Source organism: Calidris pugnax, unplaced genomic scaffold (assembly GCF_001431845.1).
Source record: "Calidris pugnax isolate Ruff unplaced genomic scaffold, ASM143184v1 scaffold134, whole genome shotgun sequence".
Lineage (NCBI taxonomy): Eukaryota > Metazoa > Chordata > Aves > Charadriiformes > Scolopacidae > Calidris > Calidris pugnax.
In genome coordinates this window covers 310191-329210 of record NW_015090873.1, presented here as the reverse complement: position 1 = coordinate 329210, position 19020 = coordinate 310191, and the positions used below count along the sequence as shown (strand labels likewise).

At 43.2% G+C, this 19020-nt stretch overlaps 1 protein-coding gene across 1 annotated transcript in view; it reads right to left on the bottom strand.

Annotated features, from left to right (window-relative positions):
- Window positions 1-19020, bottom strand: part of MEGF11 (multiple EGF-like-domains 11) — a 291887-nt gene that overhangs the window by 100248 nt on the left and 172619 nt on the right. Inside the window, exons 7-9 of the mRNA XM_014946132.1 lie at window positions 7646-7892; window positions 5544-5664; window positions 298-434 (exon numbers count right to left, since the gene is read on the bottom strand). Coding sequence (XP_014801618.1) covers window positions 298-434; window positions 5544-5664; window positions 7646-7892 — 505 coding nt within the window. The remainder of the gene's footprint in view (window positions 1-297; window positions 435-5543; window positions 5665-7645; window positions 7893-19020) is intronic.

The window sequence follows — 19020 nt, the reverse complement described above, 5'->3', positions numbered from 1 at the left end:
TATCTTGTAAACATGTAATGCTCTCTATTAAATTTATCACTGTAAATATCTAAATTAAATTTAATCCATTAAATTTTAAAAGTTATATTAAAAAAAAACCCTGTAAATGGAGAGCATTGCCAATAAAAAGTAATAACATCACCACATTTATAATGCTTGAACCGCTTCAGAAGGATGAACCTAATTGGAGCAATAGAAACATAACACCATTTTTCAGAGAGCAAGATTGTCCTAGAAGGGATATAAATATTGCCAGTCCATGGTTAAAATGAAAGGCTTTGGGGTTTTGATTTTTACCTGTCTCCTATGTAGCCAGCCGTACAGATGCATTTTCCTGTCACGGGATCACATTGTCCTCCGTTGTGGCATGGACAGTCCTGGCTGCAGTTAATTCCAAACGTTCCAGGAGGACACGGCTGCGCACACACCAGCCCCTGGTAAGGTTGCAGAAAGAGCTAGATGTCAGTCAATATTCAGAACGCAATAAATTTCTATATGCAGCTTGGATTTTTATTGTCCTTCTTGCTAAAGCTAGATCTAAGTGTAGAGGCAATATTTTTTCTGTTTAAGATGGGCAAAAGAGAGTCTCAAAATTTGCTTCCCAGAGTAAATGCCTGTTTATCCTATCTCCAGAAGGATTTTTCTCGCCGCTGTACAGTCACTGAAAGTTCTCTTCTCTGGATCTCCTCCCATAAACTGCACCTGAGGGGGCAAGATATTCACTGCTCCTTGAATAGATGCAGGAAGGCTTGGGAGAGGTTAAAGGCAACCAGAGAAGGCTACAAAGCTGCACGTGTGCTGGTGAAATAGAGACAGAAAAGTTGTTGGACCTACCCTGGCTAAGTGTCACAAAGTAGACATCTGGGAAGAGGGGGATTGTTGAGAAGACTGCACTGAGAGGACCAAGTTCTGCTAGTTGTGATAGTCTATGATGATCTCCCCTGTTCAGACAGACCCACTTCATCCAACCACGAAGAAGCCCAAATCCAGCTGCTGTAAAAGTCCTCTACTACTCTTCAGATCCTACCCACTTCATTCCCTCTACTCTCATCCAGCCCCCGCACTCATCTCTTCAAGCAGCACAGAATGGCATCTGCCAGTGCTTTGTCTAAGCCCTGGAGGAGGCAGGATGGGAACAACAGACTGTGATAGTTGCAGAAAGCCACCAGTGATGACTTAGAAGCAATTTGACTCTCCACATCAGCAGTGCAGCAGCCTTTTGGCTAGAAGTGATTTTGCAGTGGAAAATCTGCCTAATCCCTGAACACTGGCTAGAGGCATCATCCAACGTCCTCTGAGCTCCTTATCCCCAACTTTGGAGCCATATCTCAGTCCCTGACCTGCCCCAACTCCATGTCTTGGTGGCTACCTCCGTCCCCCATTTTATGCTCCCAGCTCTCTGCTCTCCAGCCTCTTTATTCCAAATCCTTGCTGCAGGCTCTCTTTTAGTCCTCTCCTCTGGACCCAAATCCCCATCTCTGAGGTTTTTCCTCATTCTTCTCCCTGCTTAACCACCTCCAGAAGCACAAAGCCAGGCTGCCATTCCTGGTGGTGCACCCTGGTACTGCTCACCAGGAAAAGCAACTGCTGGGCAAGCCTTGTTCAGCCCCCAGGCAGAGAATGTGCCACCACAAGGTGTGTGAGGTGTCTCTTTGGAGACTTTATCTGCCAAACTCAGGTGCTTTTCCCCCAGATATCACATAATGTCCCCTACCTTACCAGGATTTTCTTACAAAGACTATCAAGGCCTCACGAGGATTTCCCCAGACTTTCTTAGAAGTTGTATGAATGTGGTGGGTTTTTTTTTTTAATGTGAGCAAACATAAAATTTGAGGCTGGCATCCAGCTGAGTAACTTCAGCCAAACTGAGTCTGGCAGTGCTGGGGTCTGAAGATGGGGGTCCTTTAACGGAAAACGTTTGGCAACTGCAGCGAGTGGTGCCGTGCCAGAGCCACGCACAGCGCGGCCTGACAGAAGTGATGAGAGTTTGCCCCCTCCCTTTTTTTAAAAAAAAAAAAAATCTCTCAGAAGTCTTACTTTCCTAACCAAGCCCCAGGGCCTCTGAATTTTGAGCAAGGCACATATTAGACACAATTTATAAAAAACATAAAAGGGGGAGATAATGGCTGGTTTCACTCCTCGGGGTTCTCGCTCAGGGGTTTGGCAAGTTCAGCGGTAGCAACAACCCCAAAGTGGAGAGGCTGCTCTTCAATGTAATCATAAAACAGATACTTGAGGCCTTTCCTAACCAGGGAGAGGTGTCTCCTTGGCTATAAAACAGACAGGTTGGCCTCAGTTCAAGAACTTTCAGATCACAGCGTTAAAAAAGTGGTGTCTCTGGACTTGAGTAATACACAACACCATATATCTGAAAATGTAAGTATCCATTTATCTTGATAATAAATACTTTCTCTCTTGACGTCTCAAAAGGAACAGGATTTCTATCAACAAATGATGAGAAAGCAATACTCTGTGCTGCATTCCCCTGGAGCCAAGAGAATCTTTAGGCATACTTTTTGCATTAATATGTACTAAGGGAATCCAAAATATCCCTCTCTGGAGGATCAAATGTCAGACCAACGCTTCCTGCTGCTTATACATCTAATCTAAATACATCTGTCAGACCAACGCTTCCTGCTGCTTATACATCTAATCAGTAAAGTTCACATCATCAGCACCTTTTTTAAGGCCCTGATCTCATCAGATTCTGCCTTTGACATTGTTTGCTATATTATTACCATCTGGTATATAGAAATGATTTTTTTCTGCTCCATTTTCTCATATACCCCCATGTTTAAAATCCACAACAGAAAGAAAAATAGACCAAACCACAAATTATAGTTGCTTCACAAAGCCCAGAGGCAATAAGAAAGAAGTGATCAGCAGAATGTGTTGCATTAACATGGCACCATGAGGTAGAGCCTTGAGAAAAGGATCTGGGACCAAACAGGGTGTGTTGCCAGTGACAAATGTTCTGTCACGTAAGGAGAGATTACTGCTGTCCTGAGCACAGAGATCTAGTCCTTCAAAAGTGTTTCTGAGAGTCATTGTAAATGCTGAATTTAGCTTCCCTCCCTACTTCCTGAGAGTGCTTGGAGGATTTAATACTGCAAATGAGAAAGATGTATAGAATTAAATCTGTAAATTGTTAATGAGGCCCTAGGGCAGCCACCCACTAACTCCCACTGCCACAAACACACAGAAGTGGAAAAAGCCCAATATCGTAGCATGCTGGGAGCTACATCTTGTTGACTAGTTCAACAATCCATGCTGTTAGCCACCATCCTCCTGGCAAAAAACCCATGGGACAGTAAAATCTCACAGGACCCACTTGGTATAACTTGTTGTGCTTCTGGGAGAGTCTGCACTGGGTGGGAGGAAGCAGGAGGAAAGAAATATTACAAGTAATAAAAGAACCAGGCTTTGAAGATGGCACATCCAAGGAAGAACCTAAGAACCCTAGAACTTCCTCCTCATCAACTTATTGCCTCCCCTTGCACATCCCACAGGCAACCAAACCCCTGAGGGAGACGAGCTGCTGTTAATAAGCCTACCCTAGGAAAGGATAAAAGTTGCTGCTCATCCAGCAGCAATAAAATCCAAGTGGATTTGCACTTCTATAAATCCAGGGAGAATTCTCTCCTTCCAACCTGATGGTATATTCAATACATACGTGCAGTCTCAAGCCTCAAAATCAGCAAGTAAAATTCCCGATGTCAAAGAAAGACTATCCATGGTGTGAAATAAAATGAATGCTGTCTAGCAATCCCATCTCACTCGCTCATTTACAGCCCACTCATGTCTCACTTTCCAAACCATTCCAACCACCAAGTGTTAAAAATATAGCTTGAAAAAATATTTTTTCTCTCCCTGTGTACTGAATTACCAGCTTTTCATTAAAACCCTGGAGAGACCTTTTATACTTAAAATCTCAACATTTACAAGCTGAGTGCTTTTACTTATAATTTCAGTTTCTTTCCCCGGAATACTTGATCTCTCTCTTCAATTTTCAGTTATGCTTGTTTCAAACATCAATTGTTAACTCTAGGGTTTCTCTGGGGACAGAGCAGACAACAACACAGTTTTCAGAAAGTCTCACTAGGCCACTAAAAATGCAGAGGAGAAACTTCAAGCTGTAAGGGACAGGGCAGAAGTGGGCCAGAATGCACGACCACAGATGCTGTGCAGCCCCAGTGCTGTGGTTCTTCTTTAGGGTCTATGCTGCATCCTAAAACAGCTCTGAAAAATTCCTGCTCTATTCTGGCAGTCTTATATCTCTTTAGTGATTTTTAAAATTTACACAAAGAGAGAAAACTCCTGGTAAAATACAGGTAAGGGAGAGTACAGCAAAACAACTCAGATCCTCAGAAATATTGCCATGCAGAAGGCAAGGGGAGGTGAAAAAAATACCCTAAATTTTTTTTTAATGTTAATCACTTTATTAATCACTTCTTAGGGGCAGAGCCAGAATGACTGATAGGCCCTCAAAAACATCTGAATCGCTTCAGATTTTAGAACCACTTCAGAATTACGGGCAGCAACGTTCTCCTACGCCGCTGCCTGAGAGCCACCAGAACCTCATGGTTGGCAGTTTTTAATTAAAAGCAGCTGTGTGATTAAATGGAGGCAGCATTTGCTGTACTAATCTAAAGGAACATAAACATCTCTCTCAGCCCTTAAATGTTTCACCAGGTCTAAGTCCCCATCAGAAGCCATAGTTGAATGATGATCTTCAGGGTCTTCCACGCATTAAAATAAGAAATCACAGGACTCGTATGCATTAAAATCCAGCAAGATTGCCAAGAGACTAATTGTCACATACAGGAAAAATGCCAGGAATTTTAGTACAGCTAAATGGTATGTAGGCCTGTGAGACTTGGCAAACCCCAAGAGAGTTAATTATTACATTATTGATAAAGTTGAGGACTTTTAAAATGTTTGGCCTTGCTTTCTTGACACAAAGGATTAAAGGTCAGGGCAATTTGCTCCCTCCAGCGCAACCCCTGATGCAAGCAAATCCACTGCAATCAATGGGAATGATGCCTGAGTAAGGACAGGACACTCAACTGGTGTCTGTGTCCTGTGTCAGTCCTTAACGCCTGCCTGAGCCACTCAATTCCCCCTGGCTTCTCCTTCTCCCTCTCTCCTGACGGGGGAACACAACAGTGTTTTTGACAATCTTGAGGCTGAGCTTTGAGCTTTCTGTCCCACGTGAGGGCAGTGTCAAAGGTTGCAGGGAATATTCCAAGGAACTGCAATTCAGAGGCAATTTTTTTGTCTCTTCTCCCTCACAGAAATGTAATGAGTAGTCACTGCTTGGTTTACTGCCATTTATTTAAGTCTACATGGGAGCTACCAGGCGTAGACTGGTGGCCTAAGTGCTGTGCACACGTAACAAAGGTGGTCCCAGTTTCAGAATTGTTAGAGCCTCGTGACAAGAAACGGCAGATACACATCACAGCACAGGTGTCTGCTGAGACAATGAACTATTAACTTCCTATTCCAACCTCTAAATGAGGTAGGAGTATGAAGAACCTACTCACCGTCCACCCGGCGGGACAGGAGCACTCCCCAGTGATGTGGTGACAGACTCCCCCGTTCTGGCAAGGGCAGCGCAATTCACACTGAGCTCCATGACTGCCCGGGGGACAGAGCTCCTCACAGCTTGATGGAGAGAGAAGAAACAAAAAACAAAGAGATTATTTTAAAAAAAACTTACAGGAAACAGTAAACGAGGAAAATCCACAGCACAGGTCATCATGGGAGTCCTTATGCAAATTATGAAACCTCAGTAAACCTCAGCTGGCATTACCAATGACCCAAAATTTCTTTTATTTCTGCTGGGGTTATTTATGCCATGGATCCTGGAAGGCTGATGCGTGTGTGTAATCCTTGTGCACGCACCAAATTCCACCCATCTCAATAGGACAACTCATACCCATTAAAATAGCCCAGGAAAGTAAGAGCTGCAGGATAAAGCCCTCAACGTGAATTATGCGGCATGGCAATAAAAGAAGCTGCAAACACAATACAAGGATGGGATTAAAATTCTTGAAATTTCTCCAGTCACTACTAATTGTTAACATTTGCAGTGTATAATGGACTGGCAAGAACTCAACAACATTTAAAAGCTGTTTAAGCTCATTGGGTCTTCCTCAGTACACACGGGGGGCTAATGTAATTCTAGTCCCTGCAAAAACCAGTGTCTCCTTTCTCTAATCCCAGGTTCTGAAACTTCAGTAGGTTCCTCCCCTGACTGACTGTCCTCTGGTGAGGGTGTTCACACAACGTATCAGGGGTTGGCCCTGCAAGTACTTACTGCTGAGAACTGACATACTAATGTCAACGGGACCACTCCTAATAGTGAGCAGAGTCGTTAGCAGTGACTGCTTCTAGGACTGAGGTCACAAGTCTATGAGGAAATCAGGTACCAAATTAAATATTCAAAAGGCATATCACTTATTTATGAGGGTTAATACTGTCTTTATTTTTTCTCTTTCCCCTTCATGCAGGTCAACAAATAATATTAGACTGCAAAAGTATTAAGTCACCGGCAATAAATCTCTAACCAAATTCAGGGACTAAATTTTCTTTTCCCCTTAAATAACTTTGAAAAACATAATTACTTCTGAAACTACTGCAAGATCTCTAATGAGAACTGATGTTACACTGTGGGCAATTTTGAACAGGGAACTATTGCTTGCTGTCCTAAAATTAAAATGCAAATTTTGTGAATCCTACTGGTAAACTTTCAGTGTGGTGGACGGGGATTTACCTACGTGATTCTCCTTAAAGTTAATAGGAGTCACAACGCTAAATCCCTGCTCACTATGTTTAAAATTTACCCCCTAGATAGTAAGCGGATATACTTAACAATAATGCCTCCTCAGTTAGATTGAAAGTCAAATAAATTGGGGATGGGAAGTCCCATTTGATAATTCACTGGACTGCTAATGAGTAAAATGTCCAATTGCTTATAAAAACACAACTGTAATTTGGATTGTATTCACACACGGAAATTAGGAACAGGTACAGTTGTTGTACAAGCTGGAAAACATAATGGATTTTTAAGTTCACTTTAGCACTAAATTTTATTTTATTACGCAGACAGGTATAATTAGCAGCAAAAAAAAAAAAAAAAAAAGATATTTCCTTTATTTACTCTCTCTGAAATTCTGTTACCTGATTTCCACAAAGGAATGTGTGTAATACAGAGACTGTGTAAGTTTTGCCAATTACTCATTGCGTTTAAAGGGGTTGCAGAGCCAGGCTGTTAAACCAGGCAGAGTAAAAATAAGTACCTGAAGGGAGCCTACAGGAAGGCTGGGGAGAGCCTGTTTAGAAAGGCCTGCAGTGACAGGACGAGGGGCAATGGCTTCAAGCTGGAGGGGAACAGATTTAGATTGGAGATGAGGAGAGGGTTCTTCACTGTGAGGGTGGTGGAGCACTGGAACAGGTTGCCCAGGGAGGTGGTTGAGGCCCCTTCCCTGGAGATATTCAAGGAGAGGCTCGACGAGGCCCTGGGCAACCTGGTCTAGTTGGGGGTGTCCCTGCTGACTGCGGGGGGGTCGGACTAGATGACCTTTGGAGGTCTATGATTCTATGATTCTATGATTCTATAAAATACACTGATTGTGGAACTTACAACACCCCCGTGTACCCGGGAGCGCAGTGACATTCTCCCGTCCTGTGGTCGCAGGTGGCTCCGTTGTGGCACTGGCAGGTGAAGTGGCAGCCCTTGCCGTAGGTGCCGGGGTCGCAGAGCTCCTCGCAGCGCCAGCCTTGGTAGCCGTCGGCGCAGACGCAGGCGCCCGTGATGGGGTTGCAGAGGGCTTCGTTCTGACACTGGCAGCGGTTGCTGCAGTGGGGGCCCCAGTGCTCGCTGTCACAACCTGCAAAACACACGGGCCGTCAGCGGGACGATGAGGAAAAGGCATCACCAGCATCTCCTCGAGGCCTCTCAGGCTGAGGGTGGCAAGTGGCAACCAGGCAGGGGCACCAACAGGACCAGGAAGGTTCTAAAGGGTCCTCAAACTTTCTGAAACCACCCCCCGATCTAGCATGCAAAGAGAAAACAGCACTAGTCATATACCTAAATTTGAGGACTTGTTTAACATCTTTATCGGATCAGGACCTAAATCTTTTAATATCCTGTTTCTCAGTGCTCTTAGATAGCTGGAAGGAATGAATTTATAGTGGAATTAGATGCAGAGGATTACATCCTGGCTGCCATGTAGTTAATCACAGAATCTTAGAAAACAAAAAAAAAAAAAAAAAACCAAAACCAAAACACCACACCAAATGCCCACCAAAAACACCGCACCCACCAACTAAACCCCACACTCAATACCTCACCATAAACCAATAACCTTGGGCACTAGAGCATGCCCTGAAGAGCCATGTCTATACGTTTCTTAAATACCTCCAGGGATGGTTAATGGCAGGTAGTATTGCCAAGCAAATCCTGTAGATTTAATAATGTCATCAAATATTGTTTCTTTGCATCATTCCCTTAAGATAATAAATACGATCATCTAAAGAAGGCTTTCGCCTTTGGTGTTGCTTTTCTGGGAAGTTGTTGGGAGGTTTTTTGCTGGAGTAAAGAGATGTTAGGGAAGAAAACACTGGAGATGGAATTTCATGAGGCTGCTGAAAGCAGGCTTAGGGATGAAGGAATGGAGTGTGTATGTCAGGTAATTTCTGTGCCAGTAGCAGTATGTAGTAGCATTACAGTGGCCAGTGACATGGAGACACGTTTCTTAAATACCTCCAGGGATGGTTAATGGCAGGTAGTATTGCCAAGCAAATCCTGTAGATTTAATAATGTCATCAAATATTGTTTCTTTGCATCATTCCCTTAAGATAATAAATACGATCATCTAAAGAAGGCTTTCGCCTTTGGTGTTGCTTTTCTGGGAAGTTGTTGGGAGGTTTTTTGCTGGAGTAAAGAGATGTTAGGGAAGAAAACACTGGAGATGGAATTTCATGAGGCTGCTGAAAGCAGGCTTAGGGATGAAGGAATGGAGTGTGTATGTCAGGTAATTTCTGTGCCAGAAGCAGTATGTAGTAGCATTACAGAAGGGCCCCAAGCCCTGTGGCCAGTGACACGGAGAGGAGGTTGCCTAGAGAAAGCATTAAAGCCCAGTGAGGACCCTTCACGTGACAATCCTGCCTGATCCCTTCTCCTCCTCTGAGGACCACATGCAGGACGAGAGGGAAGTCAGAACTCCAGAAATCCTTCTCCTCCTCTGAGGACCACATGCAGGATGAGAGGGAAGTCAGAACTCCAGAAATAGCTTGATCCTGATTTGCTCTAGAAACAGCAATCAGCACCTGCACAACACACGAGTAAGATGGATGTGCACTAAACAGCCAGCCCAAAGCAAACACCCAGTTAAGGTTTCCCCAGTAAATGGTCAGCAGAAAACCAAGGGTTTCTCCAGTAGTCCCACCCTCCGCTTAGCAGCCTTGGAATGGTCAGCAGAAAACCAAGGGTTTCTCCATTAGTCCCACCCACCCTCCGCTTAGCAGCCTTGAAATACAGCGATGTCAAGGATGAAGCAAATTACCATTCTGTCCAGAACAGAGCTGCTGGCAAAATCCCTGGTAAAGACACAGTTACAGCTCATTTTCCAGGTACAGCTGGTTGTGCTCACAGAGCTGGTTTCAATTATACCCACAACAACTCTTCTGCCAGCGTAAAAATCCACTCCCATACAGGGAACGAGTGAGTAATCCCAGCAACAGAGCTGTCTCCACTAACTCCTTTCTCTGCAGACATGCAAAGAAACTAATCCCCAGGTGACACTGGCTGCCTCAGCCCCAGATCTCTGCTTCCAGACTTAGCAAAGTCAATGTAAAGCTCCCTTAAGGCTGAAACTCTGTCCTATACGTTCCATAGCCCTCTCTTATACCCACAACAACTCTTCTGCCAGCGTAAAAATCCACTCCCATACAGGGAACGAGTGAGTAATCCCAGCAACAGAGCTGTCTCCACTAACTCCTTTCTTTGCAGACATGCAAAGAAACTAATCCCCAGGTGACTCTGGCTGCCTCAGCCCCAGATCTCTGCTTCCAGACTTAGCAAAGTCAATGTAAAGCTCCCTTAAGGCTGAAACTCTGTCCTATATGTTCCATAGCCCTCTCCTTCTATGGTACATGGCTATAAACCCACATAGGGACCTTAAAGATCACCTTGTCCAACCGTCAACCTGACTGACAAAAATAGACACCCACACAACAAACAAGGAGCATCACCATCACTAAACCATACCTCCCAGCACTACATCAACCCGTCTTTTGAACACCTCCAGGGATGGTGCCTCAACCACCTCCCTGGGCAGCCCATTCCAATGGCTGAGAACCCTTTCAGTGGAAAAATTTTTCCTAATATCCAGCCTGATATCCTTCTACGGTACATGGCTATAAACCCACACTGGCCTAGATCTAGCAGTTAATTTCAGCAAACTTTTTGTCCTTCTCATCAGTCACTTTGAGGATACTCAGCAGAAAAAGAAAAGAAAGAGGCTTCACTCAGCCAGCACTGCTAGTTACCAATTTACAAGCTTCTCTTTCTTGAGCAGCTGTGTTAAAGGCCAAAATAAAACCTATGAGAAGACAATTCCAGTGTCTCCAGAAGGATCTGCAGGGCCTTCCAGGATGCACTTGCAGAGAGATGGTTTCATGTCCTGCAGGAAGCAGAGCGTGCTCTGTACCCCTGTGCATAATCCTGCCTCTGCCTCACACAAGATATTTTATTGCTTTGCCTCATTTTTCCCACAGCTCTAAACAGGGATGATAGTTCCTCACTAACACCACTGGGAGCCAAGCAAACAAAATCTTACTCTTTATAAGTCTTAAATTATTACTGAGAATCTGTGGAAAGAGGCAATCCATCTTTATTTCACACAGACACTCGCTAAGACTCCGTAAGCCTTCTGGGGCAGGGAGCAAATCTGCCGGAGCTGATGGAGTTTCCCAGCTATTTCCGTTCCAGGAGCACTGATTTGTTTTCTGCAGAACCTGAACACCAAGGGATGCAGTTCTGCAGCTCCACAAAGGGTACAAAGCCTTGGGTACAAAGCCAACACAACCATGGCTGATGGCCCTTTGCGTGGGGCAGTGGAAGGTGGGAACCAGCCTTCACCCTGCCTGCTCCAGGGACATAACTCCTACCTGGCCACATCTCACGTTAAAGCCCTGACTGCCAGGCTGAGGGTTGCTCTGGGCTGATATAATTCCAGCTGCAATTAATTTGCCTAATATGAATAAATAACACTCATTAGAAGATGTGACTTGTATCCTTGGTCTTCCACGTCTCAGGTGAGTACTCCAATCATCAGATTCACCTGCTCGGTTTGTGTTTTTCACTTTGAAAGAACACGAAGGAGAAAACAAACCTTTTATAGGAAGGAAAAACCATTTCCCATCAGCAGCTCAAGCACCTTGTTTCACATTTAGAGTGTCTGACCCCCCAACTCCTTTTATGTAAAATCAGTCTTATTTGAACGCTTATTTACTATTTATATTAAGTCACACACTTGCTTTCTCCCTGTACCAAATTTCACTCCACCATCTAGCCAAAGGGAAGAGCAAAATGCTTAAGTAAAGAGCAGCAGTTCTTCTAATTGGTTGTAAAATCATAAAAAACCAAATCTGGATAATAAAAGAAGCCTGCGGTGACCAGAAAACCAGCTGGCAGTTAGAGAGATTTTTCCAAAGGCTTCTAAGTACAAGGCATCAGTGAGCACACATTGTAACATTCAGTATGTTTAGCCCAAAAGTAGCTAGCCAGAATGTTTTAATTATCTATGAAATAAAACAGCTTGGCATACCAGAGAGCTACTAAGAATGTGAATTTCATGGGGATTTATTAGGGAGAGGACATAAAAATGAGGATTAAAGTACATCTGAATCTTCATGGAAGACACGGAAAAAATAGAACTACAAAAAGATGGGTCTTGTACCATGTCTCATTTATGATGGGGGATACAGCCTTAGCAATTGTCAGGCTCCTCTTCATGCTCCTAAAATTACAACCAGGCTTTGACTAGAGTTCTCTAAATGGTATGAAACCTGAGGAATAGGTTTGTATAACCTATTCCTAATAGGTGTGTATAGCCAAGGTGAACGTGGTATGTGTGTACAACCAAAGTGAACATCCCGTTGTCTCTCCAGTGATGGGATCACACACACACAGGGACAAGTTGGCATCTTCTAGATTGAAGTCTTTACCTCAGATGATAAAGGTTTTCTGCTTTTAGCTATCCATTCAAGCCCTACTGATGTCACAACGAGCAGAGCCATTTCCTGCCATATCATTTCATCCACTGTTGATTAATTGCAAAGGGAATTGAAGGAAATTCGTTGGCAATGTGTTAGTGCAACACTGGTGATAATGAAATATCACCCTCACCTGATTTTATACTGCAGTAATCTCACATGAAAATAAGACAATTGTTGCTCAAAGTTTACCAGTTTCTATTGGTTTCCTTTCCCCCTTTCCTTTAAGTCCCACGTTGCAGTGACAGACTGTGGAGTTGCAAGTAAATTCTTTACCTATATGATTTCACTGGGACATTAAGTGATATTTATATTGTGAGAACTCATAGATCTGCACTGTGGCAACTTCTGTGCCTTTACAAAGATAGGCAGATACAAAGCTGATAAGCTAAATCCAAGTATTTATTCATACAAGTGATTCCACTGAGCTCAATCAATCAGACCAGTAGCGTGTGAGGCTACTCAAGTGCATGACTAGCTGTGGGACTGGGATCTACAAGTCCAGCTAGAAAATTAAAAAAAAAGAAAAAACCAGTGGCTTCTGCAACTACAACATATTTTTTTCTCCATACATCAGTGTGGCAAATCCTTGCTGGTGTGTGATAGCAATTCCAGTTTCTGAGATACAGGGCAAAGAAGCCTCAGAGCCAGGAAAGCCAGGCTGCACTTCAGGATCCTCAGCACCACTTCTCCTGTGGGCACAAGGAGGCTGTTTGAAAACACAACCCAAGCCTCACACAGCCTAATCCTGCTCTTGTTGGTAGCCTCTGTGTGTTACTATAATAGAGATAAATAATAATAGCAACAACATGTGAACAGAAAGCTAACTACAACTTCCACAAAGAGCTATGCTGTAAATGCATATACCATTAAAAATGTCAGAATGATACAGAGACTTTAACTACACCATCAATAAGAAAAGCAACCTGGGAGTGGTGATGTCAGGGAGGTACAAATGCTCCCCTTAGACTCTCTGCACGTGTGGATGTTGATACCATGAGAGATGAGTCTGGAATAGCCAGCGCTCTCTTGGGAGATGCTACATTAAAGGGAGCTGCCATCTTTCAGACCACGTGCCAACAATCCCTGGGTAACTTACTCACTTTTTCTCCTTTGAAAATATGACTAGAGATTAATTGCCACCAATAAAAATGAATACAGCTCTGTAAAGGATGATGCTGGGTGCCTAAGGATAATTACAGTTGTCTGCATGCTGTAGTGAGACGGGTGAAAGATTCATCCCCCCATGGAAAGCTTGCTCGATACAGCAAATACGTTTTCCTCCTCTCTGCATCCCTACCCCCACCTGGAAGCCTCAGTGGCTTGTTGAAGTGAGGGCTAATTGCAGCAGGCTCTGCATATCCACCACTAGAGTCGTGCATGACGGCCTGTTTCCAGTCCTGTCCTGTTAAATACACAACAAGGACACATTGGAAGTGCTGCTTGGCTCCCAAGCGGCTGGTTTCCCCTCCAGGAACGGCTGGTGAATTGCTGTGCTCCGGGTCAATAGAGCTACCCAGGATTTAGTGCAGCAGCACAAGCCGGGTAACGACACAGCGAACACACAAGTGGAAAAATTCAGCAGATAAATAAAAGGACTCCCAAGGAAGGGATGACATTTATCAAGTGACTTATCCCAACAAGAGAGAGTCAAAAGTGCTCTTCCAGTGCTCTTCCGTCACTGCAAAGATACGCTATTAATATGAAAACAGCATCTTCTCTCACAGCAGCACCAGGATCTGTGGTCTTAAGGTCTATGTTCATTTTGTTCTCATTAGCATAACCCTGCATGTGTCTCTCTTTATAGCCAGTGACCAGGGCTGCATTCTGGGTCTGCAAAGTCAGTGGGACATTCGTAAACACTCTGCAGAAGGCATAGCTGAAAAAAATCCAGTGGTTGCTTTTCTTAGCCTAAGGACTCAAGGACCACACTTGGCTGATGGGGATCTTCAATTAATCCAGGCTTTAAAGGAACTTTCTGCAAATTTGCTAAAGCAAGACTAACTAATAGTCAATAATCAATATTCTGGAATAGTTCCCAATTCGGTTTGAAATGTTTAAATGGGATACTAACCTTTAAAAGATACAATCAGGAAACAAAATTAACTTACTCAGTCTAGGAGGATCTATTTTAAGATAGATTATTTTAGATTTTATTTCGAAATTAGGGCTATATTCTCCCCTTAATATAACCGTACTGCTGTAGAACTGCTTGGAATTGCTAACACATGTTTAAGGATGACGGTCGTCCTCAAAATAACCCAGATTTGCTGAAATTCCCTTCAAAAATGTTCTTGCAAATGCTTAGAGACCAATATTTCAGGATGAGGAGGCCTCATCCACACAACAGACACACCAGTGGGCACTGGCAGATTAGGCCACGCCGCTCAAACTGCGGCTGATTTTCTTCTTCATAACCATCTCAAGACACTGATAACCGACCAGGTGACACAGTGTCTTCCTCGGGTCTTACAAATGAGAGAGGTCCTACCTGTCAAAGCAACAAATAAGTTGGATTTCTGTAAATAAATACTTTCCTGGGGGACAATGAAGCTAACACCAGGTTTTAATAAATAATCCTGCTCCAAATATAATTTAGATTATCTGTCACAGGGGGGTAGTTGGTAGAATTGTGTGTTTTCCACTGAAGGATGCTTTGTCTGGTCCCTGACAGCTTCGCTGTTACGTAGAAATTACCCCCTCCAGTTTCAGCTTCAGGCTCACTCAGTCTATTGGTTTGAGGAATAGGGGAAAGGGAATTTTAGCTTAAATCATTAGGCTAAAGCAGTAGTTTTTGCTTGTTAAAATCCATTTTTATATCCTTTTCACCGACAGGCTGGGACACCTTCCATGTACAGAGCAATAGCTTGAAATCTGGAAGAGCCCTGCCCCACACCCAGGGGTGTGCTCCTGTGCCCCAGTGAAAATCCACCTCTACCTGATCAAACCATAAAAAACGCAATTTGGAGGTACTCAGTGCCTGGATACTCTGGATAATTCATTACCCACATTCCTCAAAGATTTCATCTGTATTAAAAGCAATCTGCAATTAAAGGCTTCGGGGGCTTAGCAGGACTTCTCTTACAACTGTTCCCAGTAGCAGCCATGGGCCACTGGCTGTTTAATCTCCATGTAATAAGTGGCCCACAGAGAAGGGTGACAGCTTTCTACTCTTAGTCCATTACCCACATGTCAGAGGTTTGCTCTGGTCCATGCTGATGAACTGTCTGTATATCAGCTTGACGACACCCTTCAAGGAATTTTTTTCATATTCTCCATTTGGTTTTAAGGGAAAACAAACAAAGCAGGGAACATCACACACAAATAAGGCATTTGACTTATGAAGTCGGTGTCACAAAAATAAGAAAATGTCAGATTAAAGGTTGGAAGTGCAGCAGTAATTCAGTATTTGAGCCTATGAATTACGATATTTTCTTTAATTATGTGAGCACAGGCTGTGGCTTACATGCCCTGGCATTTTCTGTCTTCTGAGCCTGTAGCTTTGCAGCCTTAAGGTTCTCAAACGAGGGTGTCTGTGCAGTGGTGTATGCACCAGCATTTTATCTCCAGTGCCAGACTTTCAGTCACAGCACACACAACTAAAATGAAGAAAATGCCAGTCTCAATGTTTATGCCTCTAAGACTGCCCAGAGAATACACTTTGCATATGTAAATATGCATTTGTAAAACTATCAACCCAAGTGGCAAAAATCGGAGGTTAATCTGAGGCTGGCAGAACTTGCAGTCAACGTTTTCCAAGTTGATACATCCGTCTGCATCAGATAGAAAGGAAAAGATGGGAAGGGAACATCAGTGGATTTTTCCCCAAACAGATAGATTATTACTCACAGGAGGAAATTAATCTAATTTTGTGTTGGGTTGGTTTTTTTCCTTAGAGACAGGAGAACAGCTTTTCATCATTCAAGAAAGATCGTACTGATTCTCTCTGAAGTTCATTGTCTGAATCAGATAAGAAACATGTGGCTGATTTAGGTCATGATTTAATCTCAGATGATGATCTCATTAGTCATTGACTCTCCAACATGTGGTACCTAATTCAATCACAGCACTTTAGAGACCCTGCAGTTTATTTAGTATCTTCTGAGGAAACATTTTCTTTCCAAAGTAATCCTTGGTTACAGAACATTCCTACAGTACTCTGTAGAATGCCTAGAACAGTTACTCAGTTGTATATTTTTATTTTGGATAAATGAAAACAAAATCACTCTAAGTCAAAGACGAACTGAGCGTTTGGATGTCAGCCTTGTCAAATCCCGTAATGAACTCAATGTATTTTGGAAGCAGCAAAATGGAGAAACAACTTCAACTCCTGACAGATATCAAAGTGTTGAGTTTTCAGAATTTCTATCATGAGCTATTTTGACAGAGGCTTCAAAAGAAGGGAAAATTAGAACACACAAAAAATATCTGAGAATATTTCCTATTTCTTTTTGTAGAAATTACTGCTCAGTTTAATGAGCCTTTAACTCTACTGACACTCTAGATGCTACAAGGAGTTTAAAATCATGAAACGCTTCATAAGGGAGCGACAACATTCTATACAACACTGGTGGATTGTCTTCTCATTATAATTTTTTTAGAGAAGATGCTGCATTCTTTAAAATGTTTTTTTTTTTTAGTGTCATTAATGGGAGGCAAAGTCTGTTCTTTAATTAGAATTTTACTGTGGTGAATTAAAAAATACATGGGCAGAGTATCAAGAGTCTAATAAAATTAAATGAAGATACTATCTTTCCTCTGTATGAAACCCAGCAGTCTTTGCTCTGGCAAAACTTCCATCAATACTTCATTATTATTGTCTAGGACAGAATTGCAATAAGAAGATCTGCAAGTAACTTACTTCCAAATTCTGTATTCCAACTGGGTAAACCTCTCTCTCTTTCCATCTATTATGCACGTTAGATGTTCACATTGACTATATTGTGAAATTTTCCTGCAATGCCTTTGCACAGAAGTCTTATCAGTCTTGCCTGCAAGAAGGGGTAGAAACACATTTGGATATGCCTAAACCACTGCAGGACAGGTACGGAGGAAGAGATCAAGCATCCTTCAAGAAACAAGTGTTGGAGAGGCCACCAGAGGGGAGCAGCAGTGGTGACAGCAGCATCGCTCCAAGGAGATCCAAAGAGAACTACACAGAAACAGAGAGAAGTCTTCGTCACTGGAGATCAGGAGCTGTTGATACAACATCTGTGCCTGGTCTGAAACAGTTCAAAGGCTTATAAAAAGCTATGTGTAAGTATCTACATACTGCTGCTTGCTGTTCTAAATAGTGTATAGGGGGTGCTTAGCAAGGCAGAGTTGTGGGAGCAGAAACAAACCCTCTTTCCCTTCTCGGTTGATCAATGCCAGTTGAGTTTGATGCAGTTTAGAGCAGATCCATGGGGCCAGTGTGACCACTGCAGCAGGCAAGCCATGCTGGGTGCCCTTCAGTCACATCCCCATCAAGCTCCCGGCAACTGGGCAGGAGAACATTGTCCATCACCTGAAGAATCTACCATGAAAGTCATCTGATCCCACCACCGAAGTCACCTTTCCACCTCCTGCGACTGTGGAGTGGTGTTAACTGCGGAGGATCAAGTGGGATCAACCCCCTTTGGCAAAGCTCTCTGGGGGGATGTGCTCAGCTCTTTATTTTTCACAGCACATAAACTGAGCAGCAGAAGGTCACCCTGCTGATGTGTTGCCAGATATGCAATATACTTTTATTTGCAGTTAAAGCAGTGCTTAAAGAAGACAGGCTTCTTGTCACTAAAATAGCAAGCGTTAGGGAGCGTGTTCCTTCTCATTCTCATTCACAGGCGGGGACGTACGTGTCCCTTCACCTTCAGCTGCGTAGGGCGACGTGCAAATTGACACGAGCAGAAGGACTGGTCGATGAGTGGGTAAAACAGTACCACCAAGATAAGCATATGGAAGGAACACTACAGCCAGCCAGCTTCAAACTGGGGAATAAAGATTCACCTTCAAGGGGATGTATATGTGCATCCCTCATGTGTCACATAACACCCAGTACTGACTCATCAGTCATTCTTAAGGTGGTCAATAAGCAATTTATTCTATTGCATTGATATTAAAACCCAAAGTAAACACTGTGGAATGTGGTACTTGCTTTTCTTTCCGACAGCATTGCTGTAGAGTAAGATTTCTCCTTTGCTTCTTCTCCTTTGCCATGGTCCCATCCTAATGTCCACTGCCTGTGTACTGCTTTGCAGCCAAATAACAGTTCTGCCCCAGTAACTGAATCTAGGAAAAATCTTAACTTCCCTAGAGTGGATTCTGTTACCTAAGGACTTTGGGAGAGAATTAGAGCAGCAGAAGGCCTGGTGGCCTTTGAAATAGGGGTGTCTTTTATATCTAAAACAGTTCAAAGGCTTACAAAAAGCTATGTGCAGGTATCCGCACAAGCTACTCGCTGTTCTCTTTTCTTCTAGGCATACTTGAATCTTCACATGGCTCTTTAATGTTACCTAATGTCTTCAAGATATCTTAAATACACTGCTGTCTTTCTCTTATAAACCACTAATAGTAATGTCCCTTCCAGGCACATAAAAAGAAACAGTTTTGTTAAAAAGTCCTGCCCTGTGTAACCCAGTAAAAACCAGAATGTTCTCTCATTGAAACCACATTGTGAGACTCTGCACAGTCTCTGCAAAACCCTTCCTGTATTTACCCACAGAAAATAATAAGTCCAAAACTACTGGGGGGGGGGGGGAA